At 41.0% G+C, this 22,061-nt stretch overlaps 1 protein-coding gene and 1 pseudogene across 1 annotated transcript; one reads left to right on the plus strand and one right to left on the minus strand.

Moving 5' to 3' along the window:
- Nucleotides 1-9,202: 9,202 nt before the first annotated feature.
- LOC109865541 (endonuclease domain-containing 1 protein) lies at nucleotides 9,203-12,603 on the minus strand. The gene is made up of 2 exons (XM_020453808.2): nucleotides 11,343-12,603; nucleotides 9,203-10,122 (listed from the first exon to the last, which is right to left on the minus strand). The coding sequence occupies exons 1-2, from the start codon at nucleotides 11,634-11,636 to the stop codon at nucleotides 9,496-9,498; spliced, it is 921 nt and encodes a 306-aa protein (XP_020309397.1). The 5' UTR covers nucleotides 11,637-12,603; the 3' UTR covers nucleotides 9,203-9,495.
- A 5,419-nt stretch (nucleotides 12,604-18,022) lies between these two features.
- On the plus strand, nucleotides 18,023-21,283 carry LOC109865542 (UDP-glucuronosyltransferase 2A1 pseudogene; annotated as a pseudogene).
- Nucleotides 21,284-22,061: the final 778 nt, after the last annotated feature.

Raw genomic sequence — 22,061 nt, forward strand, 5'->3', positions numbered from 1 at the left:
TTTCGTCTGTACATATCTTGGGGTCACTGTGCTTCATTGAAATATAAACTATAACACACTATCACAGATTATTGTGAAATAGACACAAATGACTTTAAAAATTATTTGTGACAGGCACACACACCTGTGTTACACAGTTTCTATCACAAAGCATTTCATGTGTATTAAACCATTTCCTTTCTTCATAACACATTTGTGTATATTACACAAATTCCAATTTGTTGTGGCTAACATTATCTAGGCTAGCTAGGTGGCTAATACTAGGGTTAGGGGTTAAGGTTAGGGTTAGGTTTAGGGGTTAAGGTTGGGTAACATGCAAGCTAAGTAGTTAAAAGGTTGGGGTTAAGGTTATGCTAAAGAGTTAAGGTTAGGTTAGGGTTAAGAGAAGGGTTAGCTAACATGCTGAGTAGTTGCAAAGTAGTGAAAAGTAGTAAGTTGTTGCAAAGTTGCTAATTTAGTTATAATGCTAAAGTTGTCCTTGATGAGATTGGAACACGCAACCTTTGGGTTACTAGACTTTCCGTTTTATGCCCACCCATCCTCTACGACCAACCACCATTCACCATTGTTTCTGTAACCTAATGTCTTTACCTGTGATTGAAATGCACTGTATACACAATTGTGTACTGCACACAGGGAAATACACTTTTTTGTGTGCCTGTCACGAATTTCCAAGAAGCAATTTGTATCTATTTCACAATAACCTGTGATACTGGGTTGTAAAACTAATATAATCTCGGGGGGCAGCAGGAAGTGCATCTGTGTAAATATTAAAGATGCACTATGCAGAAATCACTCCACCATGTCTTGATCTGTGGTTAGGCTATTAGCTGGCCAAAATGAGGCTACATGGAAAGTGCAATACAATTAATAAAACCGTGTGTTAGTGCGGGTTTTCAGTGAATTAATGTCAATCATGAAGCTCATTTGCATTTCCCTTCGGCGCAGGAAAAATTCTCAGCAACAACAGAGTAATCAAATTTAGATCAACATCTGTAGAACTTAACATAAGTTACTGTATCTTTAACTTTGACCTTAGTAGAGTATAGGGGTGCTATTGTGCCAAAAGGAGTAAATGGATAGAAATATTTTCCAGAAACGACTTTGTTGAACAGAAAAGGGTTGAACAGAAAAGGGTACACCTCCACACACACCCACGAGCAAAATTATATTGTTTGACTAAAACAAAGGATTTGTGTGGTGTTCATTAGATAAGACATTTTTAAAAAGCCTAAATTGGATGTGAACAATTGACTTCCATATGGGATCTTAAACAGCATGTCTAGCTTCTTGGCCATTTATTATTAACACGCTGTCCTTCATGTGAAATGTTTAGTCTAAAGTTTTTAAAAAACATGGGCATTTTTATTTGTATTTTTATTTAGTATTATCTTATTTCTCCCTATATAGGCTAATTAGACATTGAAGCAATTCCAGCTGGAGGGTGTTTGAGATGTCAGACAGAGCAAAGCCAGCGGAGAGTTACTCAATAATGCTGTCATGGCCTCCGACGTATAGCCTCATAAATGTGGGGGCATAGGATTCCTGTTTTTCCTATTGGAACATGACATTATGACATGTTTGTAATGGTTGTAATGGTGTGTGTCTGTGAGTACGTGTGTGTGTGTTGTTATTAATGAATAAATTACAAAACGTTTAGAGGAAACTGTGATGGTGTTTTGTGTCAATGTTCAAATGTATCTTATATACAAAAGAGGTCAAGGAGGAAAAGGGTGGTGTTATGGCCTAGTTGACAAAATTCCTTACAGTCACGATTTGGTTAAATTTATAGACGTTTAAATTCGACAAAATGTGCTCTCAAACAAGTTGTATATATTGCTACATTAGACAAGGACTCCCCCTAGTGGTCAAAAGTATACTAGATTAATGTGTGTTACTGTTACCCAAAGGGGCTCCCGTAAGGTGAAATGCCCAAACCTGACCTAGGTTCCTGGAAGAGAAACAAGCATCACTGCTCACAGACATGCATATAACTTAAGGACAAAAAGAGGACATCAATGTCTTAGGTTTGATATCTTGCCTTCTGATACGTTAGATCATTTATTTTGCCCCAAAATATTGGCATATCACCAAGCATATAAGGGCAAGGGGTCGATTTGGAATGGGCATTAGACAGAATTATTACGTCTACCATTGGCAACATTGTCAGTTCTACTGTGATAAAATGTTTCTCACCCAACCACAGATGTATCTCATACGAGCACAGGGGATATGGAAATGTTTTTTTGTGGCTCAAGGAGCATTGTGTCATCAACCGGAGGGTGTTTGAGACACAACAGAGAGAGAGACAGTAAAGCCATGGGACGGTGACTCAATAATGCTGTCATGGCCCCCCGACAGTATAGCCTCAGAAACGTTGGGGAGTAGAGAGGAGGATTCCTCTTTCCCGTTGGCAAAGAACAACATAGTCCCTGAGCTAAGGACATCCCCTTAAAAGATGCCCTAGCTAAACATGATGAGCATGCAGTATAGCTTTGTCTATGGGACAAATTTAATGAGATTGTTTTTTTCCCTTCTTGCATAAAATGGTAACTGCTGGACTTATTCTGAGGCACCTTTTAGGTATACAATTGATATTTTAATGGTAATTATGCATAATCATGTACAAAATTATGTATAATAATGTGATAACGCCTCAGACCTTGAATGGGCTCATTCTGTGTCGAAACAGAGCAAGATACTAATCCAGACTGAAGAGGTAAATAGAATTACTACGCACACATGAAATGTCTCCTTGTCAATCAATCTTTCCCCGGGTAAGAATGATATGTATTGCAAAATAAAAAATACTTCAGCCATTACTAAGAGTGCGAGGTAGGTGCATACCATAATGTGTCCCAAGAGATAATGCATGTCCAACACAGATAATTTATGTGTCTTTTTTAAAATAAATAAATATATGTCCTCTGTTTCACAGGCGCACAGAGTAGGCCTACAGGTTGACACCTGCGCAAGACAATGGATGCATTCTCCTTTCATAGGACCTGGTCCGTGAAGTTGAATCCACCGACAGTGACTCAGGGTTAGAGGTCTAACAGCACAGCCCTAGAAGTACATGGTACTATCAACTCACACTTGCCAGATACCACATTCTAGTAAAGGTCCAATACGCAGAAATGGCTATGCCATTTCCTGGTTGCTAAAGTTCCAAAAGCTTGGTAGAAACATTGTTGCAACATTGTGGCCAAATACGTGGAAGCTTCAAGTTATGTTTTTATGGTCTTTTATGTATTGCATTGTCATCAACTCCAAAATGAATGTTAGTTCTTTATAGCCTAATTCGTTAAATAGCCCGCCCCATATTTGCTAAATATGTTGAATATCTTTGCAGTACACATTGTTCTAGTTGCATTGCTTCAATATGGAAAGCCCTTTTGAAATGTACAGCGACAGAATTAAGGTCATGGGTCGTTCTTACAGTGTTCTCCCTGTACACCAAGTCAGAACCATAGGATAAATAAAGGGGGCATATAAGCAGACAATGAAAGCTCTTACAATATTTGATGATTATATTTCTCTAAAACAGGTTATAGGCTACATGTGCACCACCAAGTCAGAACAGTAGGCAAAATTAACAGGGGAAAATATACCAAATTATTAGGGCGAGACACATGGGCTACCATTTTTTTCATGAGCATGGCCTTATTTCTATTACAGCGTATTAGATGACTCTCATTCATATTCCATTCACCCAGTTCAATGTTACAGCGAAAGGTTTAGGCTACTACATGATACTCAAATTTTCCCTATACTCATCATTGAGGTTGCTACAACCTAGGCTATAAATGAAAGTTTACAACATAGATGCACATAGGTCAAGAGACAAAGTTGAGGTGACAGACTGACATTCAATACAGAGAGTTTCTATTGGACAAATTCAGGTATGTTTATCCCCGTTTTATTCTGTTTGCTTCCGTTTAAAAAATGTTTTTCAACAGAGTCGGCAGAATGAATATACCCCTGATCACACGTTAACATAGTTCACTCTCATAACAGCCAGGTTGTATTCCTTCTCTTCCCTTTGCTGGTGGACTTCAATGCACAACAAATCTGCTGCATATGAAGTTTGTGGAAAACACGTTCCATGCCAAACCTCTACAAACAGCCTACATCACTGTCATCATATTAGCTAAAGTAACGTCATAGTCAGCATAGCTAATAGAACTAGTAGACCCGCAACAGTCATGCAGTAACATTAGTGTACAGTCAGTTAACAGTTACACCGGCGGGCTCCGGTGGCAATAAATTAGTAATACCAAAACTTGACTTGACTTGGAAGAGTTCCAGTGTTGTGTTGGAAAGTCATAGTCAGCTAGCTAACATAGCATCCCTCTGTTTCAGTAGGCTAAACTAGCTAGCTGCATTTGCTAGCTAAGTAAGTGACAGTGAAAAAAATTACAACCTCTGTCTCTATTTCTCTCATGCTTCTACGTCATTTTGGAAAAAATTAATTTGTTCAAAACTGTTCAACTATTGTCTTTCTCTCTCTTTGAGAGAGAAAGACACCACTCACCACATTTTATGCACTGCAGTGCTAGCTAGCTGTATCTTTGATTGGGTGGAGGATGTCCTGCAGAAGTTGTCATAATTACTGAGTAAGTCTATGGAAGGGGGTGAGAACAATGAGCCTCCTAGGTTTTGTATTGAAGTCAGTGTACCCAGAGAAGGACGGAAGCTAGCTGTCCTCCGTCTACTGTAGACCTTTGCCAAATAATATATTTTAATCAGTATAGTTTTATCTACAAATAAACTTTTTAAATGTTTTACAATTTATATTTTTATGAAATTCACTGAGAAGTATGGTCCTCCCTTTCTTTCTCTGAGGAGCCTCCACTGATGGGCTACTAACAGCTTACTACACAACATACACTTAGTATTACTTTCTTAGCTACAGTATACATATCTCCCTGGCATTTTACATAATTTATGCAGCAGCATACAATACATTTTTGGACTCACCTTGTTGTGCTGTGCTCACTTGAACAGGAAGGTGGTGTGGCGGTCCTTCGTGGGCAAATTTTATTGTCAAACTTTGTAATCAAAGTCTGTCATTCTCTGGATTTATGGTGCTTTCAAGACAACTGGGAACTCGGAAAAAAACAAGGTTGAATCATGATGACGTCAGTGATCTTCAGGTCGTAGCTCTAGAAAGAGGCCCAAGTTCTCAATGTACAATTCAAATCAAATCAAATGTTATTTGTCACATACACATGGTTAGCAGATGTTAATGCGAGTGTAGCGAAATGCTTGTGCTTCTAGTTCCGACAATGCAGTAATAACCAACGAGTAATCTAACCTAACAATTTCACAACAACTACCTTATACACACAAGTGTAAAGGGATGAAGAATATGTACATAAAAATATATGAATGAGTGATGGTACAGAACGGCATAGGCAAGATGCAGTAGATGGTATCGAGTACAGTATATGCATATGAGATGAGTAATGTAGGGTATGTAAACATATAAAAGTGGCATTGTTTAAAGTGGCTAGTGATACATCTATTACATAAAGATGGCAAGATGCAGTAGATGGTATAGAGTACAGTATATACATATAAGATGAGTAATGTAGGGTATGTAAACATGATATTATGTGGCATTGTTTAAAGTGGCTAGGTGGATACATTTTTTAGATACATTTTTCCATTATTAAAGTGGTTGGAGTTGAGTCAGTATGTTGGCAGCAGCCACTCAATGTTAGTGGTGGCTGTTTAACAGTCTGATGGCCTTGAGATAGAAGCTGTTTTTCAGTCTCTCGGTCCCTGCTTTGATGCAGCTGTACTGACCTGGCCTTCTGGATGATAGCGGGGTGAACAGGCAGTGGCTCGGGTGGTTGAATGACCGTTCAAAACGTTTATTGCAATGCTTGCAGTTAGCCACTGATTCCTTTCAAACCACTCATTGTTACATTTTGTGATTTACAACTTGTTGTGTAATGTTTATGTCCAATGGCAGATGAGCACCGATATGTTTTCTCTATAATATCTCTTAATTATTTATCTTCATATGACAAAGATTAAAAATGGATTTGCCAGTAGATTGTCGACTTGATTCATGATGATGACTGCTAGCTAAGCTTTTGAAAGTATGATGTTGACATGATCGGTCCAATCAAAGCTACTGTAGATATAACGTGATTTATCTGTGGCCAATGACCTTGAGCCTTCTTGGATGGGCACTTCTATTGTAACTCAATGGCAGCACCCAAGCGGCTTGAATTTCCGAGCTCTACCCTTAGATTGGGTGGTGACATAGTGTCCCCATGATAGACAGAACATTGAGCCAATCACGGCGCAACTAGAGAACATTACCAACCCCTACATTCTGTATTTTCTGCTGGCTACCCCCACCACCACAGAAAGCACTGAGCTAGGCTGAAACACTTGCACATTGGAGCTGCCTTACTCAAGAAAGCAGAAAAGAGACCATGTTTGTATGCAGCTTTTTAACTCAATGATTTGTATTCTATATTTGTTTTACATTGTTGACATCACTGATATGTGATGCATATTAAATGCCAAAATAACATGCAAAACAGGCAACCCACCCACAATTGTTTTTGCAAAACATTTGGGACTCAAAACAGGTGGAGCCTTGCCTCACCTGACCTGAATGACAGGTCGCCACTGGTTATAATACAGTTAGCATACCATTGCCGTTGATATGGCCTGTTAGTGAATTTGCCTCATGAAATGTAAACAACCGAACAGGCAAACAGCCTGGGCTACAAGCGCATTCAGCACCAAATACAGTGATTGGAATTCACGGAAAAACAATAACCAGTCTATTGTAATAATTTGATGTTCCTGAACAGACTTCCTACAGTCACTGACACCTTTCATTCAACGGGCATCGGACATATTGGCCTAATGAGTCCAAACCTTTCACAGAAGCTGCACGGACAAAACATTTCAATGTCTGTTGATTGTTATGCTGCTAATGATATTTTAATAAAACATTGGTTATAGGCTACTGATTAGGCTACACAAAAAAAAATGAAGGTTCCTCATGGGTTTTTGAAAGATGATGGTTCTATGTGAAACCATACTGACCCTTTCAACGGTTCTTTACAGTTCAAAAAAAGGGTTCTTCCTCTTTTAGTGGTAATTAAACTGTAGGGGCAGCGGCTCATTCTTTATATTTTGGTGCTTGGTTTGTGCAACCTTAAGTGAGAGTGTCATTCCAGTTGATCTAATCTGTTGTATTATGCTATTACAGTATATATGACTATGGCCAATGATGGTGTCCTGTGAAAAAGTCATGTACAGCCTTGTGTCAAATTAAAAATGTTTGACTAAGTCTTTAGTTCTCAAATCTCTCCTCGGGGACCCCCAGCTGTTCCAGAGCTAGCACAGCTGATTCAACTTGTTAATAAACACAATAATAAAACCTATGGTATTTTAACAACATATTCTGGCTATTAAACCAGAATAAAAAACAATGTATGTTTCTACAAAGACACTTTTGAGATTGAGGAAGGTTCTTTAGAGAACCATTCTCCTATGAAAAAAATAAAAGGGTTCTATATAGCCAGTAAAATCATTGTAACCATAGCAGAATCCTTTGTTGGTGCTATACATAATATATTTTCATGGTTCTTTATAGAACCATAGAAACGTTTTTTTTATAGCACCGTACAGGTTCAATTTAGAACCATATGAGCATGGTTCTTTATAGAGCCTTCTAAAAAAGGTTCCATATACAGTGCATTCGGAAAGTATTCAGACCTTTATTCTTTTTCCACGTTTTGCATCGTTACAACCTTATTCTAAAATTGATGAAATTGTTTTCCCCCCCCTCTTCAATCTACACACTCCATAATGACAAAGCAAAAACAGGGTTGTATAATTTTTTGCAAATTTATAAAAGATAAAAACTGAAATACCACCTTTACATAAGTTTTCAGACCCTATACTCAGTACTTTGTTGAAGCACCTTTGGCACGATTACAGCCGCAAGTCTTCTTGAGTATAACGCTACAAGCTTGGCACATCTGTATTTGGGGAGTTTCTCCCATTATTCTCTGCAGATCCTCTCAAGCTCTGTCAGATTGGGTGGGGAGTGTCGCTGCACAGCTATTTTCAAGTCTCTTCAGAGATGTTTGATTGGGTAGAAGTCCGGGTTTTGGCTGGGCCACTCATAGACATTCGGAAAGTATTCAGACACCTTCACTTTTCCCACATTTTGTTACGTTACAGCCTTATTCTAAAATGTATTAAATAAAAAATGTTGCTCATCAATCTACACACAATACCTCATACTGATAAAGTTAAAACAGGTTTTTAGAATTGTTTGCACGTTTATAAAATAAATTGAAAAAAGAGATTGAAAACGGGTTAGCATAACTCTAGCCAAAAAAAATAAAAAATAATTCGAAATATTAGCTAGCTGGCTAGTATTTATGAGGCCAGCAAACACCTTCCTCACACTCTAGGAATGTATTTCCTCCAACTGTATAATGATAAGGTGCCTCTCAGTCCCAAAACACAAGTTTTCTGGAGATTTGTGGAAGAAGTGCTGATGACGTCGCCCACTGTATATGCGCTTTCGGTAACCTGACTGAGAAGAAATCCGCACACAATACATCCCTGACCACCACTTGAAGTGTTCAGCCAGATCTGAACTCAATCAGACCACAATGCGACTTTTGTGCATCTAGACCCGTCTTTCCAATGCGATCTTCATATTCTGATCGCAGAAGTCGAATGTGCAGAACAGCATCTCGGAATGCACAACTTGTCTGTCGTTGTCACTGGGTGGGCTATTGCATCAGATGACCACACCGGGTTCCACTCCTATCAGCTAAAATTAAGAAGAAGCGGCTCCAGTGGGCACGCAATCACCAACCCTGGACAATTGAGGTGTGGAAAAATATTGCCTGGTCCGACGAATCCCGGTTCCGGTTGCGTCATGCTCATGGCAGAGTTAGGATTTGGCGTAAGCAGCATGAGTCCATGGCCCCATCCTGCCTGGTGTCAACGGTACAGGCTTGTACCAATTGATACCAATTGAGCAATATTTGAACGCCACACCTTGTAGAATCCATGCCCTGAAGAGTTCCTGCTTTTCTGGAGGAAAATGGGCATCCAATCTGATACTAGATGGGTGTGCCTAATTAACTGGCAACTGAGTGTATGTCATAACTGTTTCCAATGCTTCAAAATGAGACTCTTGTAGTTTGACATTCAGTGACATTTTATTATGACATTTGGGACACATTTCATGCGTATTACATTATTTTGACACTGTTATATATAAAGTTTTACCATATTTTTGATATCCGTGATTTACTTCTTACCTAGACTGTTGAGCAATCTAGACAATTTTAAGAGCACGTGTGCTAAAATTGAGGACATACTACTTGATATTAGTGCCAAATTAATTGAAAAAAATGTGATTTTGCTGTCTATGCACACATGATCCATTACATGAACTTGATAATCTATTAGATATGCATATGGTAGATATGGTCATTTTACCCCAGAGCATTGTTCATAAAACACACTGATGACGGTCCCAAATCGCTCCTTCAGGTACATCTCCAACGTATCCAGAGGCATACGCCTTACATCGTAACCCCAGAAACATTTGTGACTGCTTTTGTCAATGGGCACAATCTCTTCTGTGCTGTTTGGGTCATTGCGTCCAATAGCAGCATACGTGGGGAAAACCTTGCTAAGATTAACCTTGTTAAGTAGACTCTTGTTGTACTTAGGGCAACAGTAGGCTGACCACATGTACTCCGGCACTGCCACTCGATGACCCTTGATCCAGTGCTTGTTGTCCAGGTAGGGAATAACCCCCGTCACAACGTAGGCCACACCGAGGCAGTAGGAGCCGAGAGTGTGGTTGACCTGGTTCTCCAGTGTCTCCCAGGGCCCGTTGTTGGAGCCAACCTTCTGAGGGACCACGTTGGTCAGGGTGAAGGTGGACAAGCGGTCCTCCTGGGTCCGGTGGTGAAGGCTGGGGTTGAGGTGCCCCCGAGTGTAGGAGGAGTTGGTATAGTCCAGCTGGACGGCCTGGCTGTTCACCACATTCGGGTCCAGCTCACCTAGTGGGAAGGGGGTCATGTTGCCATCCGCTGTGGCGTTGGCTAACTGGAAAGGGGAAATGTTGAGGGTCAACAAAGCGTTAAGGGTTAGAAAATGGGAGTTTTTTAAGAAGCTATCTTGTGTTGAATGTTGCAGTAAGTGGGGGCTTTCCCAACAAGACAAACCATGGCACAGTACATTTTGGCTTCAGTGAACTGATAAACATAATTGTCTGCAGATGATGAGGCTCTGTGCCAACCACAAATGTGTCTGTTCTCATTTTTTAAAATGAGCATTTCCTCTTTTTAAATCTAGTACAGAACACTCCAGTCATGCTTGTTATTTACAAATAGCATAACAATTTCTTATTTTCAAAATTCAGTGTAATGCATAAACCAGTAGATTGTAATTCCTGTTTAATCACCCTCTGATTCCCAATTTCATTAAAGGGATATTACACTCTAAAATCTAATTTTGTCTGAAGTTTTTATAACTCCAAAGTAGTCTAATGTAAATATTTGAAAATCTGGAAATTATCTGGTGTTTACCTGTTCAATTAATTTTAGATTATAGAGTATAGCTGGATCTACAAAACAGATGGCTTGGGACATGGATTCATCTTGTCAATAGAATACTTTGTAGTCTGAAAACCCCTAACAAAGTTTGATTATGGGGTGTAATGTCCCTTCAAAAGGGAAGTTCAGAATTTTACAATTTAAAGAGATACTTGGGATTTTGGCAATCAGGCCATTTATGTACTTCGCTAGAGTCAGATGAACTTGTGGATACCATTTTATGTATCTGTGTCCATTATGAAGGAAGTTAGAGGTAGTTTTGCGAGCCAATATTAACTAGCGCAGTGACTGGAAGTCAGATATGGTAGCAGATGCCCATATACTTCCAGTCATTGCTCTAACGCTAGTTAGCATTGGCTCGCGAAACTCTTAACTTTCTTCATACTGGACACAGAGACATACAAATGGTATTCACGAGTTTATCTGACTCTGGGGAAATAAATAAAGGGCCTCATTGCCAAAATCCTGGAGTATCCCTTTAACTTTTAACAGCCACTACAAACATCAGCAAACTTTTGGCACTGCTAGCTAAAAATCAATAGGAGTGATAGGAGCAACTGTGTATTTTCCAAAATGCCATGGCCCAATCAAATGATATCTGCTCAATTATTTGGTTTTACATACTTAACGGTGATAGACTACTTTCAGGGTAAGGAAACATCTAACATCAAGTTTTAAAATACTTAACTTTCCCTTTAAGTAATTTGTTACCTGTGGCTCAAACATCCAGTTTGCTGGGGGCCTTTTCCCTTCTGGCGGGCTGAACATGTAGGCAGAGAACCTTGGCGAGCGTCGTGGGCGGCTGTACAGCGAGGCGAAGTGGTACTGGTTCCCATAGCGCTGACAGATGGGGGTCCCTGACAGACCCTTGGGGGGCCACGACCTGTAGAAGAAGTTCAGACATGGGGCGAAGTCCCCCACATCAGCAGCACAAAGGGACAACCAGCCTGCCAGAGCTAGAAGGGCCAAACCCACAGCATGAAGATATGCCATTCTGGTTAACATGCTGGAGCTGTTGCTGTAGTCTTCCAAAAATGTCAAAGATAGCAACACCCCAAAACAGGACTACAACTAGATGTATTCTTTCCAATTCATGGTGCCCTGTTATTCAAAGCTGATGCGTTTCAATACAAAGCTCTTTCTTACAGCTTCAGAGAAACATGATCAGAAACTGTCCGCAAAGCCACAGAAAAACAACTAGAGAGGAGACATACGTATCTGCTATAGGTTCTCAATGCGGCACCCCTGTCTCATGCTGTCACACACTCGTGATACTTGGGGATTGGGAGGTTAGGGGTGGATTCATGGTTGACTAAGCGTTTGACTATTAACACTTATGCAAGGAGAGCGAGGGGGTGTTATGAAAGCAGCTTCCTTATTAATGGCACATGAGTCTCACTGAAACAGGAAGGATGCCTGGCCGCCTGGCCTCTTATGCACTATGTCTCTTAGTAGAGAACGAGAAGAGCTGAACCAGCAAAGAGGGAAAACATTTTTTTGTATGCACTCACATCCCCAAAGTGAGTCTGCTAAATGGAATATATTATTCATATTTTGTCAAGTTCGATTATGTTGATTTCATCTAGGATTCAATCAAAGGAGTATTGTCGACAGTGGGTCTTTAAAGGGAATTTCCCTGTTGTTCTTGGAGCACATTCGTGGTAAACTCTACGTGTGCCGGCTCAAACGCAAATGACCTTTAGAAATCAAGTACAATGTCGACAATGCTTCTTTAACTGAATCACAGGCCTTAGTTAACACAGGTGTTAATCATTTGACAAAAGTTGACGTCATTGCAGAACTGCGTTGTTGTCGAAGGTAAAATCCACAGTAGCATGTTATCTCATGGTTAAACATTGGCTTGCACTTTTGAGTTGGTTTAAAGTCCAGTGCAGACAAAAACAGGATTTTCTTGTGATTTATATACACTGGGTGTATAAACATTAAGAACACCTGCTCTTTCCATGACATAGACTGACCAGGTAAATCCAGGTGAAAGCTATGATCCCTTATTGACGTCACTTGTTAAATCCACTTCAGTCGGTGTAGATGAAGGGGAGAAGACAGGTTGAATAAGGATTTTCAAGCCTTGAGATAATTGAGACATTGATTGTGGATGTGTGCAAATCAGAGGGTGAATGGGCAAGACAAAATATTTCAGTGCCTTTGAACAGTGTATGGTAGTAGGTGCCAGGTGCACCGGTTTGAGTGTGTCAAGATCTGCAACGCTGCTGGGTTTTTCACGCTCAACAGTTTCCCGTCTGTATAAAGAATGGTCCACCACCCAAAGGCCATCCAGCCAACTTGACATAACTGAGTCAACATTTGGGTCAGCATCCCTGTGGAACGATTTCGACACCTTGTAGAGTCCATGCCCCAATGAATTGAGGCTGTTCTGATGGCAAAAGGGGGTGCAACTCAATATTAGGAAGGTGTTCCTAATGTTTTGTACACTCAGTATATATCTTCACACTATGAGGTTGAAATAATACTGTGAAATTACGAAAAATTGTAAGAGCTGATTAAAAAGGCAGCCTGAAATTACAGCCTATTTAGGTAGTATGGAGTTTTGGCCTGCCTGGTTACATCTGGCAGTAAATTAGTTAAAAGACCAATAAGAAAGAGAGTTCCAAACTTCTCTGACAATAACAGTTTTCATTTCCCCCTTCCCACTGGGCACAATTGGGTAACATTTTTGTGAGGGCAATTGATTGATCTTGAGTGCTTTTTCAGTGACACACAACACAAGTAGTTTTTATTTATTCTGATTTAATTAACCAAGATTACAGAGTGTTCACACAAAATATGACATAATGAGACACTTAAGCATGCACGCACGTGAGTTAAAGGGCTTTCACACCAAATTGGCTTGGAGTGGTTTTTGCTATGTCTGGCACATTTCCCCCTTAGTTTAGTTAGTTTGGACTGGTGTGAACACTCGGGAGCGTACTAAACAACGCACCACGGTTCGCTCAAAAAGACTGGTCTTGGTCCGATTCCATGGTGCGGTTCAATGCAGATGAGAACGCAGTCCAGACCAAACACAGGAAAGAACCAGAGGCGCGCAATATTATTAGTTGTTTGACGGCGAGCATTTGATGAAATGCACACTTACCATAACTTTATATCTCTGATACATTATGCGAGTAGCAGCATATTTATGAGCGCATCCGAGATGTGGGAGATGTGGTCTATTCTGGGTATATAGAATAGCTTACTGAATATAGGCTATTCACGTTGCAGTTAGAGCGGCTGTTGATCTGTTTCCTCCCGCATGTTATTCGAAGACCAAAACCAAACAAAAATAAAGTTTGGGACACACAGTGATGTTTCATGATAATCATAGATGGATTAAATGTGAACATTTTTTTCCAGTAAACAAATTACTTGCATGGACATGTGGTTTTGTTTAGGCATTTTAGTTCGTGTGACATTGTGAAACCAAGCGGACCAAATAAAAATAGAATACAACTCTGATTCTAACTATTGATGAGAACTACAGTGCATTCGGAAATGATTCAGTCCCCTTCCCCTTTTCCACATGTTCTTATGTTACAGCCTTATTCTAAAATTGATTAAAGAATTTTTTTCCCTCATCAATCTACACACAATAGCCCATAATTTCAAGGCAATTTTGGCAAATGTATTAAATATAGAAAACAGAAATTCCTTGTTTACATAGGTATTCAGACCCTTTGCTATGAGACTCGAAATTCAGCTCAGGTGCATATTGTTTCCATTGATCATCCTTGAGATGTTTCTACAACTTGATTGGAGCCCATGTGGTAAATTCAATTGATTGGACAGGATTTGGAAAGGCATACACCTGTCTATATAGGGTCTCACAATTGACAGTGCATGTCAGAGCAAAAATCAAGCCATGGAGTCGAAGGAAATGTCCATAGAGCTCCGAGAAAGGATTGATCTGTGGAAAGGTACCAAAACATTTCTGCAGTAGTGAAGGTCCCAAAGAACACAGCGGCCTCCATCATTCTTAAAATGGAAGAAGTTTGGAACCACCAAGACTCTTCCTAGAGCTGGCTGCCCGGCCAAACTGAGAAATCAGGGGAGAAGGCTTTATGTTAGAGTGGCCAGACGGAAGCAACTCCTCAGTAAAAGGCATGTGACAGCCTGCTTGGACTTTACCAAAAGGCACCTAAAGGACAAGATTCAAAACAAGATTCTCTGGTTTGATGAAACCAAGATTGAACTATTTGGCCTGAATGCCAAGCATCACGTCTGGAGGAAACCTGGCAGCATCCCTACGGTGAAGCATGGTGGTGGCAGCTACATGTTGTGGGGATGTTTTTCAGCAGCTGGGACTGGGAGACTAGTCAGGCTCGAGGGAAAGATGAACGGAGCAAAGTACAGAGAGATCTTTGATGAAAACCTGCTCCAGAGAGCTCAGGACCTCCGACTGGGGCGAAGGTTCACCTTCCAGCAGGAAAATGACCCTAAGCACACAGCCAAGACAATGCAGGAGTGGCTTCGAGACAAGTCTCTGAATGTCCTTGAGTGGCCCAGCTAGAGCCCGGACTTGAACCCGATCGAACATGTCTGGAGAGACCTGAAAATAGCTCTGCAGCGACACTGCCCATCCAACCTGACAGTGCTTGAGAGGATCTGCAGAGAAGAATGGGAGAAACTCCCCAAATACAGGTGTGCCAAGCTTATAGCGTCATACCCAAGAATACTCCAGGCTGTCATCACTGGCAAAGGTACTTCAACAAAGTACCTGAGTATAGGGTCTGGATACTTATGTAAATGTGACATTTCAGTTGTTGTTTTTTATATCAATTTGCAAACATTTCTAAAAACCTATTTTTGCTTTGTCATTATTGGGTATTGTGTGTAGGTTGATGAGGGAAAAAACAAATGTAATACATTTTAGAATAAGGCTGTAATGTAACAAAACTGGGAAAAAGTCAAGGTGTCTGAATACTTTCGAATGCACTGTATGTGTGAAAACACCCTTTAGTGGGGCCTATTGATTGATCTTGAGAGGTTTTTTTCAGTGACACACAAGTGTGTTAGTATTTTTCTGATCACTGATCTGTGCATTTGTGTATCTGTGTATGTCGTTTGTGAAATGTTGTAGTCTTGGTTGATTCAATCAGATCAGAGTTGAGAAAAATACTAAAAAGCACTCAAGATCAATCAATTGCCCTCACTAAAATTCTTAAAGGTTCAATGCAGCCCTTAACTCAATACCAAATCATTTCTGGGTAACACTTAAGTAACTTACTGTGATTCTTTTAATTTAAAATGGTAAAAAAGGAACAAGCAACAATTCTCAAGCAACAATTTAGCTAGGACTGTCGAGAGTGCAAGCCAATCTTTAAAGGGATACTTTTATTGCGCTAGCGTTAGCACAATATAGACTTCCAGTCATTGCGCTAATGCTAGTTAGCATTGGCTCGTGAAACTATCTCTAACTTCCTTCATACTGGACATAGTGTCACACCCTGACCTTAGAGCTGTTTTAGTTCTCTATTTGGTTAGGTCAGGGTGTGATGTGGGGTGGGCATTTGTTTTATTTTCTATGTTTCTTTATTTCTATGTTTTGGCCGGGTATGGTTCTCAATCAGGGACAGCTGTCTATCGTTGTCTCTGCTTGCGAATCATACTTAGGTAGCCCTTTTTCCCTCCTTTCAGTGTGGGTACTTATCTTTGTTAGTGGCACTTAGCCCTGTAAGCTTCACGGTTGTTTCTTCGTTTGTTGTTTTGTTGGCGACATTTAACAAATAAAAGGAAAATGTACGCTTACCACGCTGCACTTTGGTCCACTTCTTACGACGGCCGTGACACACACATAAAATGGAATCCGTTCATCTGTCTCTGGGGAAGTAGAGTTGCCAAAATCGCTAAGTATCCATGAGATGACATGCTATTGTGGATTTACCGTCGACAAAAATGCAACTCTGCAATTTCAACATTTGTCCAATGATTAACTCCTGTGTTAACTAAGGCCGCGATTAAATGAAATAAGCATTTTTGACACTGTATGCCCACACAAACACAGACACACACCCAATGCACCAGCTTGTGTAAATAAAGATTCTTAGTACAAGGGTTATTCCTGATGTGTGTAAAATACAGTGGGGAGAACAAGTATTTGATACACTGCCGATTTTGCAGGTTTTCCTACTTACAAAGCATGTAGAGGTCTGTAATTTTTATCATAGGTACACTTCAACTGTGAGAGATGGAATCGAAAACAAAAATCCAGAAAATCCCATTGTATGATTTTTAAGTAATTAATTAGCATTTTATTGCATGACATAAGTATTTGATACATCAGAAAAGCAGAACTTAATATTTGGTACAGAAACCTTTGTTTGCAATTACAGAGATCATACGTTTCCTGTAGTTCTTGACCAGGTTTGCACACACTGCAGCAGGGATTTTGTCCCACTCCTCCATACAGACCTTCTCCAGATCCTTCAGGTTTCGGGGCTGTCGCTGGGCAATAAGGACTTTCAGCTCCCTACAAATATTTTCTATTGGGTTCAGGTCTGTAGACTGGCTAGGCCACTCCAGGTCCCAGCTCTCTTCAGGTCATTGACCACGTCCTGCCGTGTAGATCTGGGCTGATCGCTCACCTTCCTCATGATCATTGATGCCCCACGAGGTTAGATCTTGCATGGAACCCCAGACCGAGGGTGATTGACCTTCATCTTGAACTTCTTCCATTTTCTAATAATTGCGCCAACAGTTGTTGCCTTCTCACCAAGCTGCTTGCCTTTTGTCCTGTAGCCCATCCCAGCCTTGTGCAGGTCTACAATTTAACCCTGATGTCCTTACACAGCTCTCTAGTCTTGGCCATTGTGGAGAGGTTGGAGTCTGTTTGATTGAGTGTGTGGACAGGTGTCTTTTATACAGGTAACAAGTTCAAACAGGTGCAGTTAATACAGGTAATGAGTGGAGAACAGGATGTGAGAGCCGGAATTCTTACTGGTTGGTAGGTGATCAAATACTTGTGTCATGCAATAAAATGCAAATTAATTACTTAAAAATCATACAATGTGATTTTCTGGATTTTTGTTTTAGATTCCGTCTCTCACAATTGAAGTGTACCTATGATAAAAATGACAGACGTCTACATGCTTTGTAAGTAGGAAGACCTGCAAAATCGGCAGTGTATCAAATACTTGTTCTCCCCACTGTATGTCTCTTTATTATGTTTAGCAATTATTTCTATTGCTTTGTTATAGAATGTTGTTTCCCTGAGAATGCCTGTTAGCAGTTTATCTCAGTCACAGCAGGCTATGTTTTTTATATACCTTGAGGTGGGAAACATTGTTCAGTGCATGGAAGGAAATTGAGGGGGTGGAGTCAGGAAGGGATGGAAATGTTGTTGCAGTGGGGAAGAGAGGCTGCCTAGTTGTCCCCCCCCCACTCTCTCTCTCGCTCTCTCACACACAAACACAAATCTGCTGTCCCTTGTGAATAGACATTCTTTTCTCCCCTCACTTTAACCTCTCCCACATTATACCACATACCAAGACTGCCAGCTCCAGTAAGGATCAGAAGGGGCTCAAAGTACGCTGCTGCTCAGAGCTTGTGAAATAAGGTAGGCTACAATGTTCTCTTCCTTCTCTTATCTTGACAATAACTCAATATCTTTGCATACGATATTTGATATAGCCACTGGAACACTTAGGTATTTTTAATTCCTATTTGTGGACTGTTGGATTGTCTCTTCTTTATACATTTACTGTATTATTTTAATGTGCTACAGGACCATTTGAATAGGTAGTGTTGTCTTTTAAATGCATAGTTCTCTGAGTTAAATGTTGAGGTTTACCCCTTTCTCCCCATGGGACTTTGGTGAAGAGGATATGTGCTCGACCATAGTGGTCACTTGGGGACCATGCTCTTGTATGCACATGCTGGTGTTAAGTCCCCCCTCTGCTGCAGTGTATGCCCTAGATAATAGGGAATGTGTGGTTGTATAGGAGATTAGCCACAATATGCATTTCATCAGGACTTTAAACTCAGTTCATCTCTTGACAAAAGTACATAGCCTACTAAGGCTGAAATGTGTAATCCACAGTTCCAGTATTTTGCTTAGTTGCGTAAGACGAGAACATCACTAAGTGCAACATTCTCTGCCAACTACCTTTTTTTCCCCCTTCTATTTCTTTTCTTTTTACAAGAAAGAGTCATGTTTTTCCCCCAATCTGAGCATTGTAGCTTTACCATCAGCAGTATAAGGATTACTTATGGACCATGACTGTGTCATGAAATGAAATGAAATAATAATTTCTGCACTTAAAAGCCTGCTATATTAAATGAAGTGCCCTTTAATATAGACCACATGTAAAATCCAATAAATCTGATTTTTAACATGAATAAAGACTTGCTGAAGTGCCAAAGTTCAACATTTTGGCATGTCCCTCTGTGCCCCTCCCCCCATGACTTTATACTTATTTTGTTGCTTTGACATAGTGATTATTTTTAAGGTAAAAAAAACAAAAACCTGTCCCTCATTTGAAGGTCAACACTGTTATGTGAACTTAACTTTTTCGATAATATGGTGTTTTATTTTTATTTTTTAAGATGTGAAAAGTTTTTTTCATTAAGTTGAACATGTGCTCTTTCTGACATAATGTTAAAATTATGTGAAATAAAAAGTATACTTTTTTCACAAAGTTGTACTACCCAAAAGGGACTAATTTCATGCAATAAACCTAATACATTCTGACATCATTCCCCTCATTCTTCCCAGAGTAGAACAATGAGTGGCCTGAACGGGGTGACCGGTTTCGTCCTTGCGGTTTCGGTGGCCTTCCTCGGTGGCCCTCCAGGGGCTCTTGGGGGCAACATCCTCATCTTCCCCTTGGATGGCAGCCACTGGGTCAACATGAACCTCCTGATCGAGGGACTTCACGCCCGGGGTCACCAGGTCACTGTGGTGCGCTCGGCCAGCAGTTGGTACATCAAGGAGTCGTCGCCCCACTACCGCTCTATCTCCATCACTGTGCCTGGGGGCATGGACATTGAAAAACAAGACTTCTTTGCGTCCTTCCTCCTCAAAATGCTGGAGATCCAAAGGGAAGGTGCATCGCCTTTGGCTTTTGTGTCCTTCTACTCGTACATGCTGTCGGCGTTGTCAGGAATGCACCAGCAGGCCAGTCAGTTTGTGGTGGAGATGTTTGAGAACAAGGCTTTGATGCAGAGCCTGAGGGATAGCCAGTACGACGTGGTACTCTTGGACCCGGGGCTGCCCGTCGGGGTCCTGGTCGCCCATAAGCTTGGGCTACCCACTGTCTTCAATGTTCGCTGGATCACCAGCGGAGAGGGGCATTTCGTGGTGGCCCCCTCGCCCATGTCCTATGTCCCCACCGCTGGATATGCCACTTCGGACAAAATGACCTTCGGCCAGAGAGTTGGGAATGTGTTCATCTACCTCCTCAACATGATCATTGATATGTTCGTGATCAGCCCACACTACGATAGGCTGGTGAAGAATTACTTTGAGCCAGGTACAAACTTCTACCACCTTCTGCAGGGGACGGACCTCTGGCTCATGCGGGTGGACTTTGTGTTCGAGTTCCCCCGGCCCACCATGCCCAACATTGTCTACATTGGAGGCTTCCAATGTAAACCCTCTAAACCTCTACCGACAGAGCTGGAGGAGTTTGTCCAGAGCTCGGGAGAACACGGGGTTATCTTGATGTCACTGGGAACTCTTGTCAAAGGCTTGCCCGTGGAGATCACCTCGGAGATCGCTGCCGCTTTTGCCCAACTTCCCCAGAAGGTCATCTGGAGGCACATGGGCAAGCAACCCATCGGCCTGGGCAACAACACCCTGCTGGTCAATTGGATGCCCCAAAACGACCTCCTGGGCCACCCCAAGGTCAAGGCCTTTGTGGCCCACGGTGGCACCAATGGCCTTTACGAAGCCATGTACCACGGGGTGCCGTTAGTGGGGCTTCCGCTGCTCTTCGACCAGTTCGAGAACGTCTTACGCCTGGAGGTGCGTGGAGCGGCCAAGGTGCTTGAAGTCACCAAGATCTCCAGCCAGAGCTTCTTGGAGGCTGTACAGGAAGTCCTCCACAATCCGTCCTACAGGACCAGTATGGAGCGGCTCTCAAGCCTGCACCGGGACAAGCCCATGCATCCTCTGGACACCGCCCTCTTCTGGATTGAATTTGTCATGAGACACAAAGGGGCCGCCCACCTGCGAACAGAGTCTTACAAGATGCCCTGGTACTCCTATCATTCACTGGATGTGATTGGATTCCTACTGGCTGTTTTGTTTGTGCTGGTAGCCATTACTGTGGGTTCAATCTACTTCCTGTGCCTCAGACTATGCAGGAAGCGTAAACCCAAACAGGAGTAACGATTGGCTCTTGAATACAAGTGACCTCACTTCTTACCATATGACTGTGAACAAATAAGTTCCCCTTTTTCCTCTCAAACATGTCTGTTGGTACGCAACAAGATAACAACAGGATATCTTCATAAAGTACCATTGTTTTTATAGGTTTACATGTATAAAGAGAGCTCACTTTGATTTTTAGCATATATTTTGCATTACCATTGTGCTTTAGCCTTATAACTTTTAAACTCCTATGGTGACTGGGATGACTGTGAGCACTAGAGTTTGATTCTTTATGATGAAATAAAATGGTTATAAATAACGATATCTGTCACCTTTATTGTGGTCTACCATTTGCTGGGAGATTTTAAGTCACTGGTGTCTTAGACCTAGGACAGAACCAATCCTAACCTGAGATAAACACATATGATATCAATGCATGATTTATGAAATGTTCTCAAGTTCAAGAATCCAGCCCATTTGGAATAGCAGTAAAAAATATGTAAATACATACACATGGATGCAATACAAAGGCTAGAATAATTGCTGTGTCAAAATAGTTGAAAATATTGGTGGGATATTTACATTAGGATGAAATTGGAGACTGTATAAAAGTTTGTGGGAGTTTAAAATAGTCACATGATCCATCCTGCCAGGAGTTAAGCTCTCTCTCTCTCTCTATGGTGTCAATGTGTCCACAGTCCTCCCCAAAAGGGTTGTCTAACTTCCAGTAATCTGGCTCTCTTCCTCCCCCAGGTCTACTCAACCAGTACCTATAGGAGTTGATGATACAATTCAGTTATTTGGTAACACTTTATAGTGACTCTCATAAATAAGCTTTAACCGTAGGATGAATTGGAAACATGGCGGCCCAAGAATTCATATGCCGGGTCAAAATGACCCGATAATGTAATATCTGTGTTTTATTTACATGGGTCAAAATGACCCGATAATGTAATATCTGTGTTTTATTTACATGGGTCAAAATGACCCGATAATGTAATATCTGTGTTTTATTTACATGGGTCAAAATGACCCGATAATGTAATATCTGTGTTTTATTTACATGGGTCAAAATGACCCGATAATGTAATATCTGTGTT

Source organism: Oncorhynchus kisutch, linkage group LG20 (assembly GCF_002021735.2).
Source record: "Oncorhynchus kisutch isolate 150728-3 linkage group LG20, Okis_V2, whole genome shotgun sequence".
Classification (NCBI taxonomy): Eukaryota; Metazoa; Chordata; class Actinopteri; order Salmoniformes; family Salmonidae; genus Oncorhynchus; species Oncorhynchus kisutch.